The sequence below is a fragment of the Mycotypha africana genome, assembly GCF_025528875.1.
Source record: "Mycotypha africana strain NRRL 2978 chromosome Unknown BDF20scaffold_2, whole genome shotgun sequence".
NCBI lineage: Eukaryota > Fungi > Mucoromycota > Mucoromycetes > Mucorales > Mycotyphaceae > Mycotypha > Mycotypha africana.
This window is the reverse complement of record NW_026515726.1, coordinates 1,578,817-1,592,862: the sequence shown is the minus strand read 5'-3', so window position 1 is coordinate 1,592,862 and position 14,046 is coordinate 1,578,817. Positions and strand designations below refer to the sequence as shown.

Below are 14,046 nucleotides of genomic sequence, written 5' to 3'. Positions count from 1 at the left end.
CAAGCAAAGTACCTGTCTTTTACAAAAGAGCAACTTCAGCTCAGCCCTCATTCTGTTTAAGGACAAACAATCAGGTAGTGACATTGATGAAGCATGGACTCAGGCCGAGGTAGATCCCTCTAAAATTGCGAATCAGGCAACTCCAAAGCCTGTCGCCAACAACGCTATTCCACACAGCATGCTGGCAGACTTTAACAACATGTTTGATAGAGGAGCCAATGTTGGTTTTGAGATTATCACAAAGAAAGGCTTTGTTTTATCGAATAATATAAAAGTCGAGCAACCTCTCATCTTAATAAACGGAACACCATTTTTGTGGAGAACACCGCCTCGGTCAGAGAATACACATATGCCTATGAAAGATTGGAGCTTGGATGCCTTCAAAATATTTGAGTTGGTTTCGCCCAAACCCGAATTGATTATGTTCGGCACAGGTAGAGATATGGCCCCTATTCCAGAACATATTCGCCAATTTTTTTTCAAACTGGGCATCCAAGTTGATCAAATGAATACAGTAAGTTTAATGCAATTTAAAAAAAGATGATGGAAGAGACGGTTTTAGTTACAAGCAAATTTTGCCATCTGTTTATGTAGAAACATGCAGCTGCAACGTACAATGTGTTAGCGGAAGAAGGAAGGAGAGTAGCAGCGGCTTTATTACCACTTGATGAATAAAAAGAATTGTCTTTCATAAGCGAACAAATTTATTGATGTTATTGTACACACTATTAATTTCAGTATGCCGGTTGCAAAACATGGTTACAAGTGCAAATTAGGTTTTTTGTACAAAAGAAGCAGCGGCTATGTATGATCGAGGAGGATGCTAACAAAAAAAAAGGGAAAAAGAGGATCCATACTTGCAATGTTTATTTATTTGCTGGTGTGGGCTTTTCAAAAGAATCAGCTTATGAATAGTTGTTTTGTCTGCAATAGGGTATATACAAAGTTTTATATTGGAGGAAAGATGGATAACAATATACAATAGACAATAAGGTCTACACTGTAGCGATTTTTTTCCGTGTGTGCGGATTATCATGTATCGAAATGCCACTGTCAACCGGATTATTCATCTCGTTGCTAGTGGACGACTCAGTCTGTTGAAATTTAACTGTATCTGGAGACGGCTTCCTTCTTTTTCTCAGAACTGCATCCATAAGTGCCTGGACAAAACGCTGCTCATCGATAACGCGGATATCATTTTGCAGATACTCTGGGTGATTCACGGTTGCCATCAATTCTCTCAATGTCCAAGCAGATAGCAGAAAGAGCTTTTTTGCACTGATTTTATTCTCTTTCAGCTGTTTATAAATGGTTTTTCGAACTTCTTTTACTAGCTCACCGACTGCTTTAGCCCATAGTGTATTGATACTAGTGACTGTATCGGATTGTTGTTGATACCTAACTATTTTAGAAGCAACGGACTGTTCATATCACATCAACAAACTTGGTTAAAACGAAGAAATTGACGGAATAGCAAAAAGAAGTATGCTGTACCTGATCACATTTATTTCTGACGAATAGGACAGGTATGCTGTATTGTTGCGCCTTCGCTGCTATATTTAAATCAATCGTCTGCAATCTACGTATAAACAATAAGTCATTCTCCGTGCTTTTCCAAATACATGCTGAACACAAGTAATTTCGGTTTCGCCAAATTTGGCTAAACACAGAATTTGGTCTACAAAGTAAACTTACCGTTCTGCTGTGACAATGATCAAAGAGTCAAATGCTTTTAGATAGTAATCGTCAAAATACGTAGTTTCATTGTTGTCCGTGGTACCTGCACCTGGCATATCCCACAAGATCATCCTCCTTAATTCAGGATGACGATAACCTCTCGGCTCTTGGCTATGTGCATAGTTGATGTTGTCACTTTCATGCGTCGCAGCAGCATATCGATCCGTATCCGGGTAGCCTAAGATCCCGTTCACCACAGAACTCTATTGTTGTGAGAGAAAGAAAAACATTATCTTCTGTTACTTCAATAATGGACATACTGAAGTTGTCTAACCTTTCCCGTTCCTGCTGCACCCACCACGGCAATATTGTAAAAGTTATCGCAATCCATTCCCATTGCTCTTCTAACTTTGCTCTTCATCTCTGAAGATACTTCGGAAGACTTGCTAGGTTCTTCTATAAATAAGTTTTGGTATACAGACCAGAATGCAACGAAAGGTGATAATGGCCCTGCAAAAAAAAAAGGGAGTAGGTATAATCAATGATAATGCAATGCAAGAAGAGTACATGATGCCTGATACAATTTTAATTATACTTTACATCCTACAACGCCTAATAAACCACCTATAGCACTGTCAACGATTTTTACACCTGTATATTCAGTTTCGCTAAATTTGTATGCATTCAAAAGAGGAAAAGCGATAATGACCATAGGGACGGTTATTGTTGATACGGTCGCTTTATGAAAGCGGTTGGAAAAGTCGTCCATATCGACCAACAAATTAGATTTATTGCTTAATGTGATTGAAGCTGCTTGGCCCATTATGATGCACCCACTATAAGTAATAAGCAATTCAAATATGTGATTTGGAGGGAGAAAAAAAGAAAGCAAAAGTAGAGAAAGTAGGAGAATAATGAGGATTGTAAGCGAGAATCATTATATAAAAGTATCCTCTTAAATGACATTCAAACGTTGAAACACAAAGTTTAAGGGGGAAGCTCATATGACGCGGTTATCGTCTCTACCTTTTGTCAAGTTTGGGCCACCGCATCTTCCCGAAGCATAGACCAAAGAATCCTTCACCAAACATATGAAAGTTCGAGATTTTAATACCTCTAAAAATTGTATTTGCCTGTGTTGCCTGGAATCAGGTCATGGGAACAAGCCAAGAAGAAAAAACTAAACAATAATGTGAAAAGCCATCCTCCAGGTTAATGTCAGGTCTGGTACTGGCTTGTTATAAATGGATTTCAAAACCTTGAAAGAGCGTAGCATCATATCATACGGTAAGCAATGGTGCTACCCTGCATTGGTTGTTTAGTACTGTTCAAAGAATGCAGACATGTAGAAGCTTTTTTTAAGCTATCTCGTTCAAAGCTAACCAATTATTGTTACACATATGCACACAGACGAATCACGAACGCACAGATAACTTCCAAAACTTTCCATGCCTTTGCACCTAAGCATGTGCTAATCTTACCTAGTATATCCTTCTAAGCATCCCTGCACCCAAGAGTGTAAAAACATCATTCATCAAATTGGTTCAGTTGAGTGTCTCCATCTTGATAGTTTTATGTAAGATGAAACAGCTTCGGATGAAAAGTTATACGATAAGTTAAATAATAATAAACGAATGAATTCAATACGCTGAACAAAATGGCTGCAAGGGATCGGAGGGATATGATTTGTGTACGATAATATAGCGTAAGTTTCCTTTGAGTTGCAAAAAAGGTCAGTGGAAGACATATTATATATGTACAGAAAAGAAGGTATAAAAGCAAGTCTGTAAGTCTTGATGTTTAACAGTCGCAGCATCTGCGAAAGGAACTTTTGCTGAATGCTTTTTAACGGAATTCGAACGTAGCAAAAGAATGATCTTCATCATGTTCGAGAAGTAACTGTTGAAACCACTCTGGATTGTTGTGATAGAAGTAGAATCCTTTGATTTTGTTTGTTGATCGTTGATAACAGATATAATAGAATCCAGCAAAACTAGCTCCTTCGATGTTATTAACACAATGATCAGGTACTAAAAAATGCTCCTTCCAACGCATATAAATAAAGTCATTCTCCAGTGGGTCGTATGTAAAATCATCGTCATTGAAATTGTGAAGATACGGTTCAAATGAAGGAAACTTGCCCTTTTTTTCATATAGGTTCACTAAATTAGAAAGGTTTAAAGGCTGAATCGCAATCTACTTGCATTAACTTACCCAATGTAATGCATCAATATATTGTTGTGCTTGCCATTTTCTAGTCAAAAATGAATAATGGGGACCAATGATTTCACCTTCAAAGAATGTCTATTTAGTAAAGGAGAGAAGGTCAGTGGTATGAAGCAGCGAATACTATTCCTCTCGTATAGCAATAGAAGCTTACAGTTAATTCTGGGCATTCATTTGTTAATCCTTCAATATTTAGATATCCACAAATTTTGCTTTCTTCAATATTAACATGCTATAATCAATGAAAAGATGCACACAATATGATCAATTGAGCCGCTTCACCAAGAAGTACTCCTGTTTCGCGTGGTTTTTTTTACCTGTATGGCTACTAAAACATTATATTTACTGATGCCGCATTTTTGCACGCCTTTAAAACGTGAACCTGCGTACAATGCCCCTAAGCTAGAGTTTCTAAACCGTCTATCTGATATATCTACCGGATAGTTATCCTCACTTCGAGAGATCAAGGAAGTGATCTTCTTTCTCTTTCCAGTATTATATTCAACGGTAGCCATATACACATTGGTAGAGGACTGTGTTGTATCAGCTTCTTGACCGTTGTCAAGGCCCCCATTACTGAGATTAGTGCTTTTGTCTTTTTTCATACTACTACTGGACGGATCTTCTCCATTACAACTGGATTGCTGAGGCTTTTCAACAGGAATGGATATATTTTGTGTGTTATCAATTTGATTTTGATTGGTTGCATTAACGGATGATGTAACTGAGAGAATCGGCATATTTGAAGTTAAAAAAATAAAAAATCAAAAAAATAAAATAAAGAGCTGTAGCTACGACAAGTCAGCATAAAAAAAAATATGGGAGAATTTTTTGTTTCCAATTTAATGCAAGACCGTTTACAGACAGGAGACAAAAGCCTTAAAATTTTGAGAGATTTGAAAAATAGATTTTTTGAAAACATACTCATATCCTTTTTTTTAAAAAAAACATGATCTATGATTTGACAGGAAAGAACACTAAGACTGGACTCAATAAAAATGTCAAGTAGCAAAATTCAACCATTGAGGACCCTATTTGTTCATGTGCTTATTGAAGGAGCTGGAAGATATGCGAAAAATGATACCGCTATGTTTGAACTACAGGCAAAAATTTCAGAAAGGAAAAAAAAAAAACCAGAAGACGCGAAAAGAGAAAAAAATAGGATGGTATACAAAAGAAAGCGAGTGTTATTGCTCAATAACAATTTATGAGGTGTCTTCAACCACCAAAAAAATATTTCTATTTTATGTATACAGTTGAGCGAAACAAAAATTAGCGCTCTCGAAAATGTCATGGAAACCGTAGACTCGTGCCACTCGTCCTATTCGGAACCGAAATGCATGAAAACAATTCTGTACAAGCGAAGAGTAGGTTTCTGGCTTCACTAGTATTTTAAGTACAATTACCACAATGGTCAAAGGAAGCACGGGTAAAAGCGGTTATTGATTCGATGAGTCTAATTCACAAGTATTTGATATGGTCTGTTCGGGCAAAGCGAGATACATGTGCATAAGCATTTGAATGTTCTTATTAATAAGCACACAGCAACTGCAATTATAAAATTCTGAAGAGCGTTAATATTAATACTGAGCCAACATGTTCTTAATACATATACAAAAAAAAATAAAAAAAAAAATAGTTGATGGTCCATCATGTATTACCGTAAAAGGAGGAGCCGGGAGATTTAGGTGGCTTGTACATATTTACATGTTAGATATTGCATTGCAAATGTCTTTCTGTCAGCACTATGTCGACAGGTTTTCCTACATTAACGATTTGTTCCATTTTTTATCCCAAAAAATTGACATATTCTTCTTAAAAATGCAGTACAGTGAACTCGTTCTTATCACTTTTGGTAAAAAACTAGTTGTCCTTTAGCCAACAATATATGTCATTCAATTGAAACTAATTATCTCGTTGTACGCAGACAATTTGTCCTTTTTAAACGTAGAAAGGTCATAATAGATAAAATAAAATTGTCATGAAAATTAACGCTTATTTACATCACATTAGACTTTAGAATGGAGTTCCGTTGAAACAATAAATGATCTGTCGTTTGAGTACTTCTAGCGAAGTTTTATGATTTCCAGCAGATACAGCATTACATGCCTCAAAAAAACCTTTCAGACGTTGTTATTGATTATTAGCAGAAATTTCTAACTTCAGGTTCAAACGTGGGTTTTTAAGCCGTTGCAAGCATTTTGCTTATTAGGTGATAAATAAGTTGCATTCTGAAAATAGAAAACTCCATAAACTCTTCAGAAAAATTAACTCGCTGTGCCCCTTGCTCATAAGCATCTAGCAAAAGTTATCTATCACAATAAAAGACTGTGTATAGGAGGGGACAAACACTGGAAACTAATACTAGAGTAAACGTTCTGATGGTTTTATTTCCAAGTATTGATTAAAATGAAAAGAAAGTTGTCTTGAGAACATTAATAACGGGATACTGTACAACTACTCTTGGAACTTGTCAATGACTCGCTTTGAAGTAGATAGGCAAGCGAGGTGAGGGGGACGTACATACTGTTGTTCCAAAACGAGGAACTGGCTTACGCCAATATGCATAGATTCTTCTTAGTTGTCAATGCACCAAGGATTTTCAAGGAGGTAGCGAAAATGAGTGACGCAACATCCACCATAATATACAAATCTTGATGTTGTCTATACCCGAAAAAACGATATCCAGGAGCCTCAGTAATTGATAGTCAATTTTTTGCTTTTTTACTTCCTTCCCCGTCGTCCCTCCCGCTTTAATATATGTAAACTTACAGATTTGCAATACCATGTACAGCAGCTGTTTTGACGGGACGCATGTTTTCGGCTTTACGAATGATTCCAGTTGGGCCTCAATGGTCAGTTTCTTTCCTAGCATCATATCACCCACAATGTTGTCAAATCAAGTACTTTTGCTTGGAAAGCTAAGTACATGACATCGAGAGTCGACAATCTAGCATCAAAAGCTTAAACTTTCAAGTCGCTATGTTCATTGCAATTTTACGCTGGTATTGTCTGAATAGATTTGTTAAATCCATGTGTCGTATTTGCATAATGCTCCTTACAATTTATGAATTAGTACGCACCTTGGTAAGATGTTGTGGTCTATTATGATCTACAAGGCATACTAGACATTCAATTATATTCAAAATGGCAAAATTTACCGTTTTCACGCGACAAATCCTATTTCTGGGAAGATCCTCTTTGGGTTTTTTTTTTTTGCACCTGAATCCCAATCCAGCCAGTGGTGGCTTGCGGAGAAAAGGAGTTGACGATATGTAGAAATAAACTAGCCACAAAGACTCTCTGTTAAGAGCTCTCTTGGGACGAAAAGACAATGAAAGTATCGATTATTGGTTTGCTGACAAACCTCCGAGTGTTTGAACCTTTTTTTTTTGGGTGTAAGCTTGTAGTGAATAAAGAATGGTTTTACTGATCACTTTTTATTAAACCTTATGAATTGAGAGTTAGAGTTACACGAGAAGCACGGATGCTAGTGTGGCCCCCCCCGCCGTTCCCCGCAGAGTTTAGAATTCAGGAACATTGATGAGTAAAATATGCTTCAATGAATCTTTACATTTGTTCTTGAGCTTGAGCAAAGGCGAGTTTGGATCTAATGATGGAACAGTAATATCTGGAATACCAATCTTACTATCATACTGATCATTTGCTGTTGTTTCTACTGCAGCCATTTCCTTGCCATAGGTGCAATCTTCTTCAGATCCAAACTGCAAAATAAACTCTTCAAGCTGAGATCCAACATTCAATGCAAGCTCATCGAGATATTTTCTACTTTTTGGAATGGTGACATCGTCTATATCCTCGTAGATCTCTATGGATTTCACTTGTAACCATAGTTGAGAAGGAATTTGCTGTATCGACGTAACATATTCATCTTCCTGTTGGCTAACGGTGATCCCAGGTCTGACATGAATGCTATTTACGATTTCGCTAGTGGTATTGGAGTTGAACACGGAAGATGAATATGTCGTATCATCTGTCTGTATTATCTTTCTTTTTTTCCTTCGCAAAGGTAGAGTGACCATTGTTTTATGAAAAATGATTTTCTTCAGCATTGGGTTTTCGCATAACGTTTGAAAAACTTGACTTGTCGGTAAAGCGTTCCGGAGGGTTATCGTTTCTATTGAAGTCAAAGAACCTAAAAGCGGCCATAAGTATTGATCCCACTCCTTCCCTGCACAGCAAGGACAACGCTGGTTAGGATTAAATCCCACGAAATTCAGACATTTTATCCGTTGTGCTATTTGAGGATGTTGTGTAAAGAATTGTTGTAGGACAAGCGAAGTGGACAATATGCAATTTCTGTTACTGTCATCTGCAATATTTTGCTTTTGTAGGTGCTGTTTGTCACGAGTTCCTGTGGATGTCAGCACTGTAAATTTAGCATCATAAACAATGTCCAGCCGATTAACATTTGTGCACAGATTCAAAAGGTCTGTTAATTCTCTTAGTGCGGCTGCATTGTGAACTATGTATAGCAAAAGATCTTACTCAACATTTCAAAAAGAAAAGAAAGGAGGGGAAAAAAAAAGCTATCTCTTGTAAAATAGGGTTATTTTTTCTGATTCAAATCCCTACCTATTTTCTTGACTATGGCATCACCACTATGCTTCGATCTTTCTTGTCGTATAGTGTCAAATGACGCAAAATCGATTACCAAATGATGCACTTGCTTGTGAAATGCTAGCCTTGCCAAGCATGATTCCTTGAGTAATGGTATAAGCTTAGCTCTGAATGGGTAGGTACGGTGATGCGTGGGTTGATTTATTAAGGATGTCCAGGTCTCCAGAGCATGTGTGCGTCTATTTTTATGTTTCGTTTGCATAATTCTCATCATTTCAAGGCCTATATAGTACCACGATTTACATACCATTGATGCGCTTAAAAGATCTAATTGCCAGCACACACAAGACTCGCACTCATCGTTTCCTCTATTTTGAGTAGAAGAGGACGTGAAATATCGACAGCTACATAGGTTATCAGGAGAACAGTTGATATTTGAGCCAAAAAAGGTCGTGGACTGTCTTTGCAAAAGATGTCGTAAAATTTCCTTTATTATTTCTGTAGGAAGCTGTGACACTACGCTGGAGCTGATGTAACTCATGTTTACCAAGTTGCAAGTGCGAAAATAATAAAAAGAAGAGAGATGTTGAGAAAAGTGTACCTTTGTACATAATTTGTAATTCTCTTTAAATTATTTTATTTATAATGTATTTTAAATTTGGTATTTCATAGATGAGATATTGTGTACAATGCAGATAGGTAGCAATACGACAAAAGCACATGCCACGAAATCCGCGTACCACATGACTGGAAGCACTCAGAGCTGGGCGGATGCAACAATCTACCTTCTGTTCTCTTTAGGTAATACCAGCTAGTTTACGTTACAGATACATCGACTTATCAGACAGCTTGTCTACAAAATGATGCTTTGCTAGGATTGAGCTTGTTTTTTATTCCCTCACACAATGACAGGTTATTCCTGCTGTTGGGCTATTAAGAAGCCCTCTTTCATTCCAGGGAATAACAATTTTTAAATTGTAATCCTTCCAAGCAGAACACAAGCAGAACGACGCAGACATTGTTTGATAAGAGAGCAGATTTTTGACAGAAAGTGAAAAAAAAGGACCATATGTAATTTATTTTTGCAGATATAATTAAGTATTACAAGATAACAATAGCCGTTTATGTTGCTTTTTTCCCCCCTGTTCTAGAACGTAGATGAAAGATTTACGTTTATATATAGTAATAAATGACTTTGAGAAAAGGTTGAGAAGAAATAATGAAATTAATAGTCTACATATGGACAGGTGCAGGAGGCTCCAGATAATCACTTTCATTAGAGACAGGAAATAACTTTGCGTCTTCCTCTTGAATAGTGTCAGCAGGTGCGGTCAAGAAGTTCTGGAAAACTTCAGGAGATTTGGGTACACTGAATGATTGTCTCATGATATCCTCTGTATTGATTCTTGTCACGACAGCATCTGATTCTTTACGAAGGATCTCACGAGCGGCAATAGTAGATACACGACGACGAGACAAAGCTTCGCGTCTTTCGGCTTCTGAAAGTTTGGCTTCTTCAATCTCGAGCATCCTCTTGAATAGCGTGTCAGGATCGGTCAAGGTGCCTAACGCTCTTCGTTGTTGGACACTCAAGAACGTCAAGCCCACTTCGAAGGAAGCATTCATCCAACCAAAACCTTCTCGAGGAACATATTTGAAATCAACACCAACATTACCATATTCTACTTGAACCTGATGAGATAAATTAACAACATCAAACTTTTCAGGAACCACACCATTAAAGTCTACGAATGATTTTGTTATTCTGTTCGTAAAAGGCCATTCGCAGGAAAAAAAAAAAAATCAGTATAAAGAGAATAGATCCCTTACTCTTTTTTGATAATTGTAGGTTGCAACTTACGTGTAAAGGAAACGATAGGCTAAACGACCAGCAATGTCGGACATGCCATAATTGTCAAAGCCGACCCAAGCCATGATTTGATGAGGTGCCCAACCGAAAGGAAAGTCCCATTGACGATTAGGACGGTCGATAGAAATCGGGCCTCTGGATTGTTCTGTACCGGAAACTAAACCACCCTTCACTTCAAATTTGTAGAGACTCTTTGCTAATTTTTGTGCTTGTTCGTCAGATGCACAACCAGCCCACAACATCCAATAAGCGGTGGCACTTTCGTACGTTGTCATTTCCTGCTTCTTGGTGTCATAATCAAAATAAAGATCCTCCTTTTCATTCCACAAATATCGATCGATGCGTTGTCGTCTAATAGAGGCTCTGTCTGACCAATCTTCTGCCTTCTGCTTATTTCCATCGAAATCTTCCAAGTCATCATCTAAAAAATCTCTAATACAGTCGGCTAGATCCGTTTCGTACTTGTATAATAATGCGTTCAAGTCGACAGTGGCCAGATTGGCGCAAATGCCATCAAATCTATAAGTGGTATCATGTCCTGACTCTCTAACAGCACGATCGTGCAAAAAGTATTCATCCAATTCAGGTTCTTTGACTTCGCCGTCATTGTACAATTGTATGAATTCAGCAATGGTAACATTATGCTGTAGAGCATAATGACTCAAAATATGGTCAAAATGAGAGGCTTCTGTCTCAGGAGGCACCCCTACACCGTCGGGCCAATAACGAGATAGCATGGTCTTTTTGTCGAGTCGAGGCTCTGCCATCCAAACGGTATGGTATTCTTTGATGGCTGATTTTAGGACCTCACGCAGCCAAGCTTTGTTTTCTTCTTCCTTGTTGGGATCCAGCTGTTCATACACCTTTATGGCCATGTCGGTCAAAAATGGAGGTTGCGAACGACAGAGATAATACGATCGGTTGGCATTCAGAATCTTGCCGTAATGTTTGATCTCATACGCAAAATTTTCGACCATTCCTTTGACAAGATCGATTCTTCCATCCGCCAACAGGCCAAGGGATGCAAAATAGGTATCCCAGCCATACATTTCATTGAAGCGACCGCCAGGGACGATGAAAGGGATACCTTTGAAATCGGCCGTACCATCGTCTTTCACAATTTTTCTCATGGCCAAAGCCAAAATGCCAGGTTTATCGTTAATGCTCTTGACGTATTCAGGCGTAATTTCCTTGGGTAAATACTGAACATCGAGATTGAGGTGAGACTTTTCATTGGCGACTTTTTTGTAGTAATCATAGATTTCATGCTCATCGTAAGGAATATAGATTCGCGGTGCAACATCCTTTGATCTATTTTTTGGATCAGCACAGATAGATTCAAGACCATCGCCGTCAATGCAACGTGTAAGCCCGTCCCAGAAAAGATGGCGAATCATCCGCGATAATCGGTGGACGGGATTTTCGTTCAAGCGGGATTCGTCGAGCACAACATATCTTCGGCCATAATCCTTGGCGAGGGCTAATTCTTGCAATAAATTGGACAGCATGTAGTTACCTCTGATTTGAAAGCGCTTGTATCCACCAGAATCAGCTGTTCCAAGCGAAAGTGTTTTAGGCCCCATATCGTTGACAGTGATCTGGAAATCCCCATCTGTATCTTCTTGTTCCAAAATTTGTTTCAATGTAGATTCGACATCGATAAGAAAACGACGCTTCTTTCCTTTATCCTCTGTTTTTTTGCCACACATAACAGCAAGCATCAAAATAAATGCATATAGATTAATCTCTGCCTTACTGTAGCCATATGAAGGGACAAGTAAATAACTTACCATGCGAGGCACGACGCTGTATGCCTGAATTTGCTATATCACGGGAATCACCTGCATTGAAGCTTCGATAGCCGGTTCTCTAAATGTAATATGTCAAAAATCATAAACTCAAAAAAAAAACCAAAAATCAACGAATAGACCATTCGTTCTTTCCATACTCACGGTATAAGTTCGTGTTCTATGTCGAGGTCCATTTCTGCCACTGGTATAATAAGTTGAAGGGGGCGCAGTAGGGTCAACTGATTCGCGTCTGTTATCCATCATTCTGTTGTCTATTAAACTGTCAAGTTTTGAAAGAATAGAATGGAAAAGAAACTTTTGTTAAATTCCTTTAGTGTTTCTTTCCTTTTTTACAATTTTTTTTTTCTTAATTTTCAAACACACCCATGTGTTAGACATGCAGCTTGATTTTTGACAGCTTAAAATGAAAATTTGTACTTCAGACGGTTTTGCATGAATGTCATTTATAGAAGTCGATAAGCACAAATTAAGTATTAGATATTCGAAATCCGATGATTCATAGATAATCTGTAGTCTTTCTTATCCGAGTGTGCAAACAATGGACAATGTCTTTTGAACAACATGGAATTTTGAAAAGTGTCTGTAGCAAGCTTTTTTAACAATAACAATTCAGTCTGCTTGTAGAAGTTTCAAACCATTTAGAGAAGAAGTCATTGAATGGAAAGTTTTTAATTAATTTCAGGCTTTGTTCTGGATTTACAGTGACGGAAACTAAACAAAACTTTCAACTTCCGTCCAAAGAATGACATCAAAGTAACTCATTTTGATTCGCTAAAGTTGCTCCCTATTTTCTGTTGCTTATGTTATCATGATGATTAGAAGACAGCGATCAAACTAAAGGAAAAGTTATAAATATTATTGCTGTTGTAATGACGTATTTTTACTCTGTCATTTGTTTATTATTGATTTACAGCAACACTAATTGTATCCCTTTTTTTTTTTTTACTATTAATTTGCCACAGCCAAGGGGCACGTCAATGGTCTAAGCGTGTTTTTTTAGAGTGTGTATATTGATGCGCGCTTTGGATAAAAAAAAAATAATGCCCCAGTGCAGTGAGTGCATCTTTGCTTTTTGTTCATGTGTTACTAGGTTAGCATAGAAAGATTTTTTTCCTTCCAGGTTTTTCGCGTTTCATTCTTGCATTTTCAAAATTTCGAATACATTGTTTGCAGACAACCCCATCACTAAATATTACTGACTACTGCTTTCCCAAACAAATTCCACCAAAAATAGCATTTTTAAGCTGAACAATGTAAAGTCATGTGCTTAATGAAATAGTAGAGTACAAAAGTCTGTGCACACTTTTTAATTGATTAACTTCCTTTGTTCAACATTGAGAAGCATATAAATTATTTCAGCTTTAGTATATAAATAATGAAGTTTTACACGGAAGAATAGTGTGAGTTTCGCCCACAGAGAAACAAAATATAAACGAAAATCCATTGACTTTTGAACAAACAGTGGCCGATTCGACTTCTACTTGTTGTTACTTGAAAGTAAATTTTGTGATCCCAGTAACAAATGCTTTTCTCACAGAATCCCTTCCAATGGTTCAATAAGATACCACATGAAAACACTGTGGGAAATCAAAAAAGACGAACAAAAAGAAGAAGTATTAGCTTCAACAGAAAGCCTTATTTTTTGCTAGCCATGGGATGATGTGTTTCTCCCTCAGAAAGGACTTTCACGCGGGAAATTTGTGTAAGTGGTTTTACAAAAAGGATGCAAAATAGATGCAAGTCAATTAGACATTAAGAGAAATATGCACATTTGGAACGTTATTAACTGTCCTCCTTCTCTAAAATTGGAAGTAAGTTACTACACTCATCACAAATGTACTCTTTTTGTCATTCTTGTAGGACATTCGTTTCTAACAGCTT

At 37.5% G+C, this 14,046-nt stretch overlaps 5 protein-coding genes across 5 annotated transcripts; 1 reads left to right on the top strand and 4 right to left on the bottom strand.

Moving 5' to 3' along the window:
- Positions 1 to 199: 199 nt before the first annotated feature.
- Positions 200 to 675, top strand: BDF20DRAFT_904749 (NADH dehydrogenase 1 alpha subcomplex assembly factor 3; the record flags this gene model as incomplete). The annotated part of the gene is made up of 2 exons (XM_053083075.1): positions 200 to 514; positions 595 to 675. 2 exons carry the CDS (start codon positions 200 to 202, stop codon positions 673 to 675), a joined length of 396 nt encoding a protein of 131 aa, XP_052939217.1.
- A 1,016-nt stretch (positions 676 to 1,691) lies between these two features.
- Positions 1,692 to 2,446, bottom strand: BDF20DRAFT_814605 (uncharacterized protein; the record flags this gene model as incomplete). Its single annotated transcript, XM_053076993.1, has 3 exons — positions 1,692 to 1,940; positions 2,012 to 2,187; positions 2,278 to 2,446. 3 exons carry the CDS (start codon positions 2,444 to 2,446, stop codon positions 1,692 to 1,694), a joined length of 594 nt encoding a protein of 197 aa, XP_052939216.1.
- Positions 2,447 to 3,522: 1,076 nt separating this feature from the next.
- Positions 3,523 to 4,418, bottom strand: BDF20DRAFT_813350 (vacuolar import and degradation protein-domain-containing protein; the record flags this gene model as incomplete). Its single annotated transcript, XM_053076868.1, has 4 exons — positions 3,523 to 3,819; positions 3,892 to 3,981; positions 4,058 to 4,135; positions 4,221 to 4,418. 4 exons carry the CDS (start codon positions 4,416 to 4,418, stop codon positions 3,523 to 3,525), a joined length of 663 nt encoding a protein of 220 aa, XP_052939215.1.
- A 3,249-nt stretch (positions 4,419 to 7,667) lies between these two features.
- On the bottom strand, positions 7,668 to 8,662 carry BDF20DRAFT_805811 (uncharacterized protein; the record flags this gene model as incomplete). The annotated part of the gene is made up of 4 exons (XM_053076509.1): positions 7,668 to 7,772; positions 7,875 to 8,161; positions 8,231 to 8,365; positions 8,524 to 8,662. Coding segments are annotated over 4 exons (666 nt in total), but the record flags the coding sequence as incomplete, so codon positions are not given.
- An 831-nt stretch (positions 8,663 to 9,493) lies between these two features.
- Positions 9,494 to 12,805, bottom strand: BDF20DRAFT_852529 (neutral trehalase). The gene is made up of 5 exons (XM_053080085.1): positions 12,529 to 12,805; positions 12,307 to 12,424; positions 12,145 to 12,223; positions 10,346 to 12,044; positions 9,494 to 10,249 (listed from the first exon to the last, which is right to left on the bottom strand). Exons 2-5 carry the CDS (start codon positions 12,406 to 12,408, stop codon positions 9,718 to 9,720), a joined length of 2,412 nt encoding a protein of 803 aa, XP_052939213.1. The 5' UTR covers positions 12,409 to 12,424; positions 12,529 to 12,805; the 3' UTR covers positions 9,494 to 9,717.
- Positions 12,806 to 14,046: the final 1,241 nt, after the last annotated feature.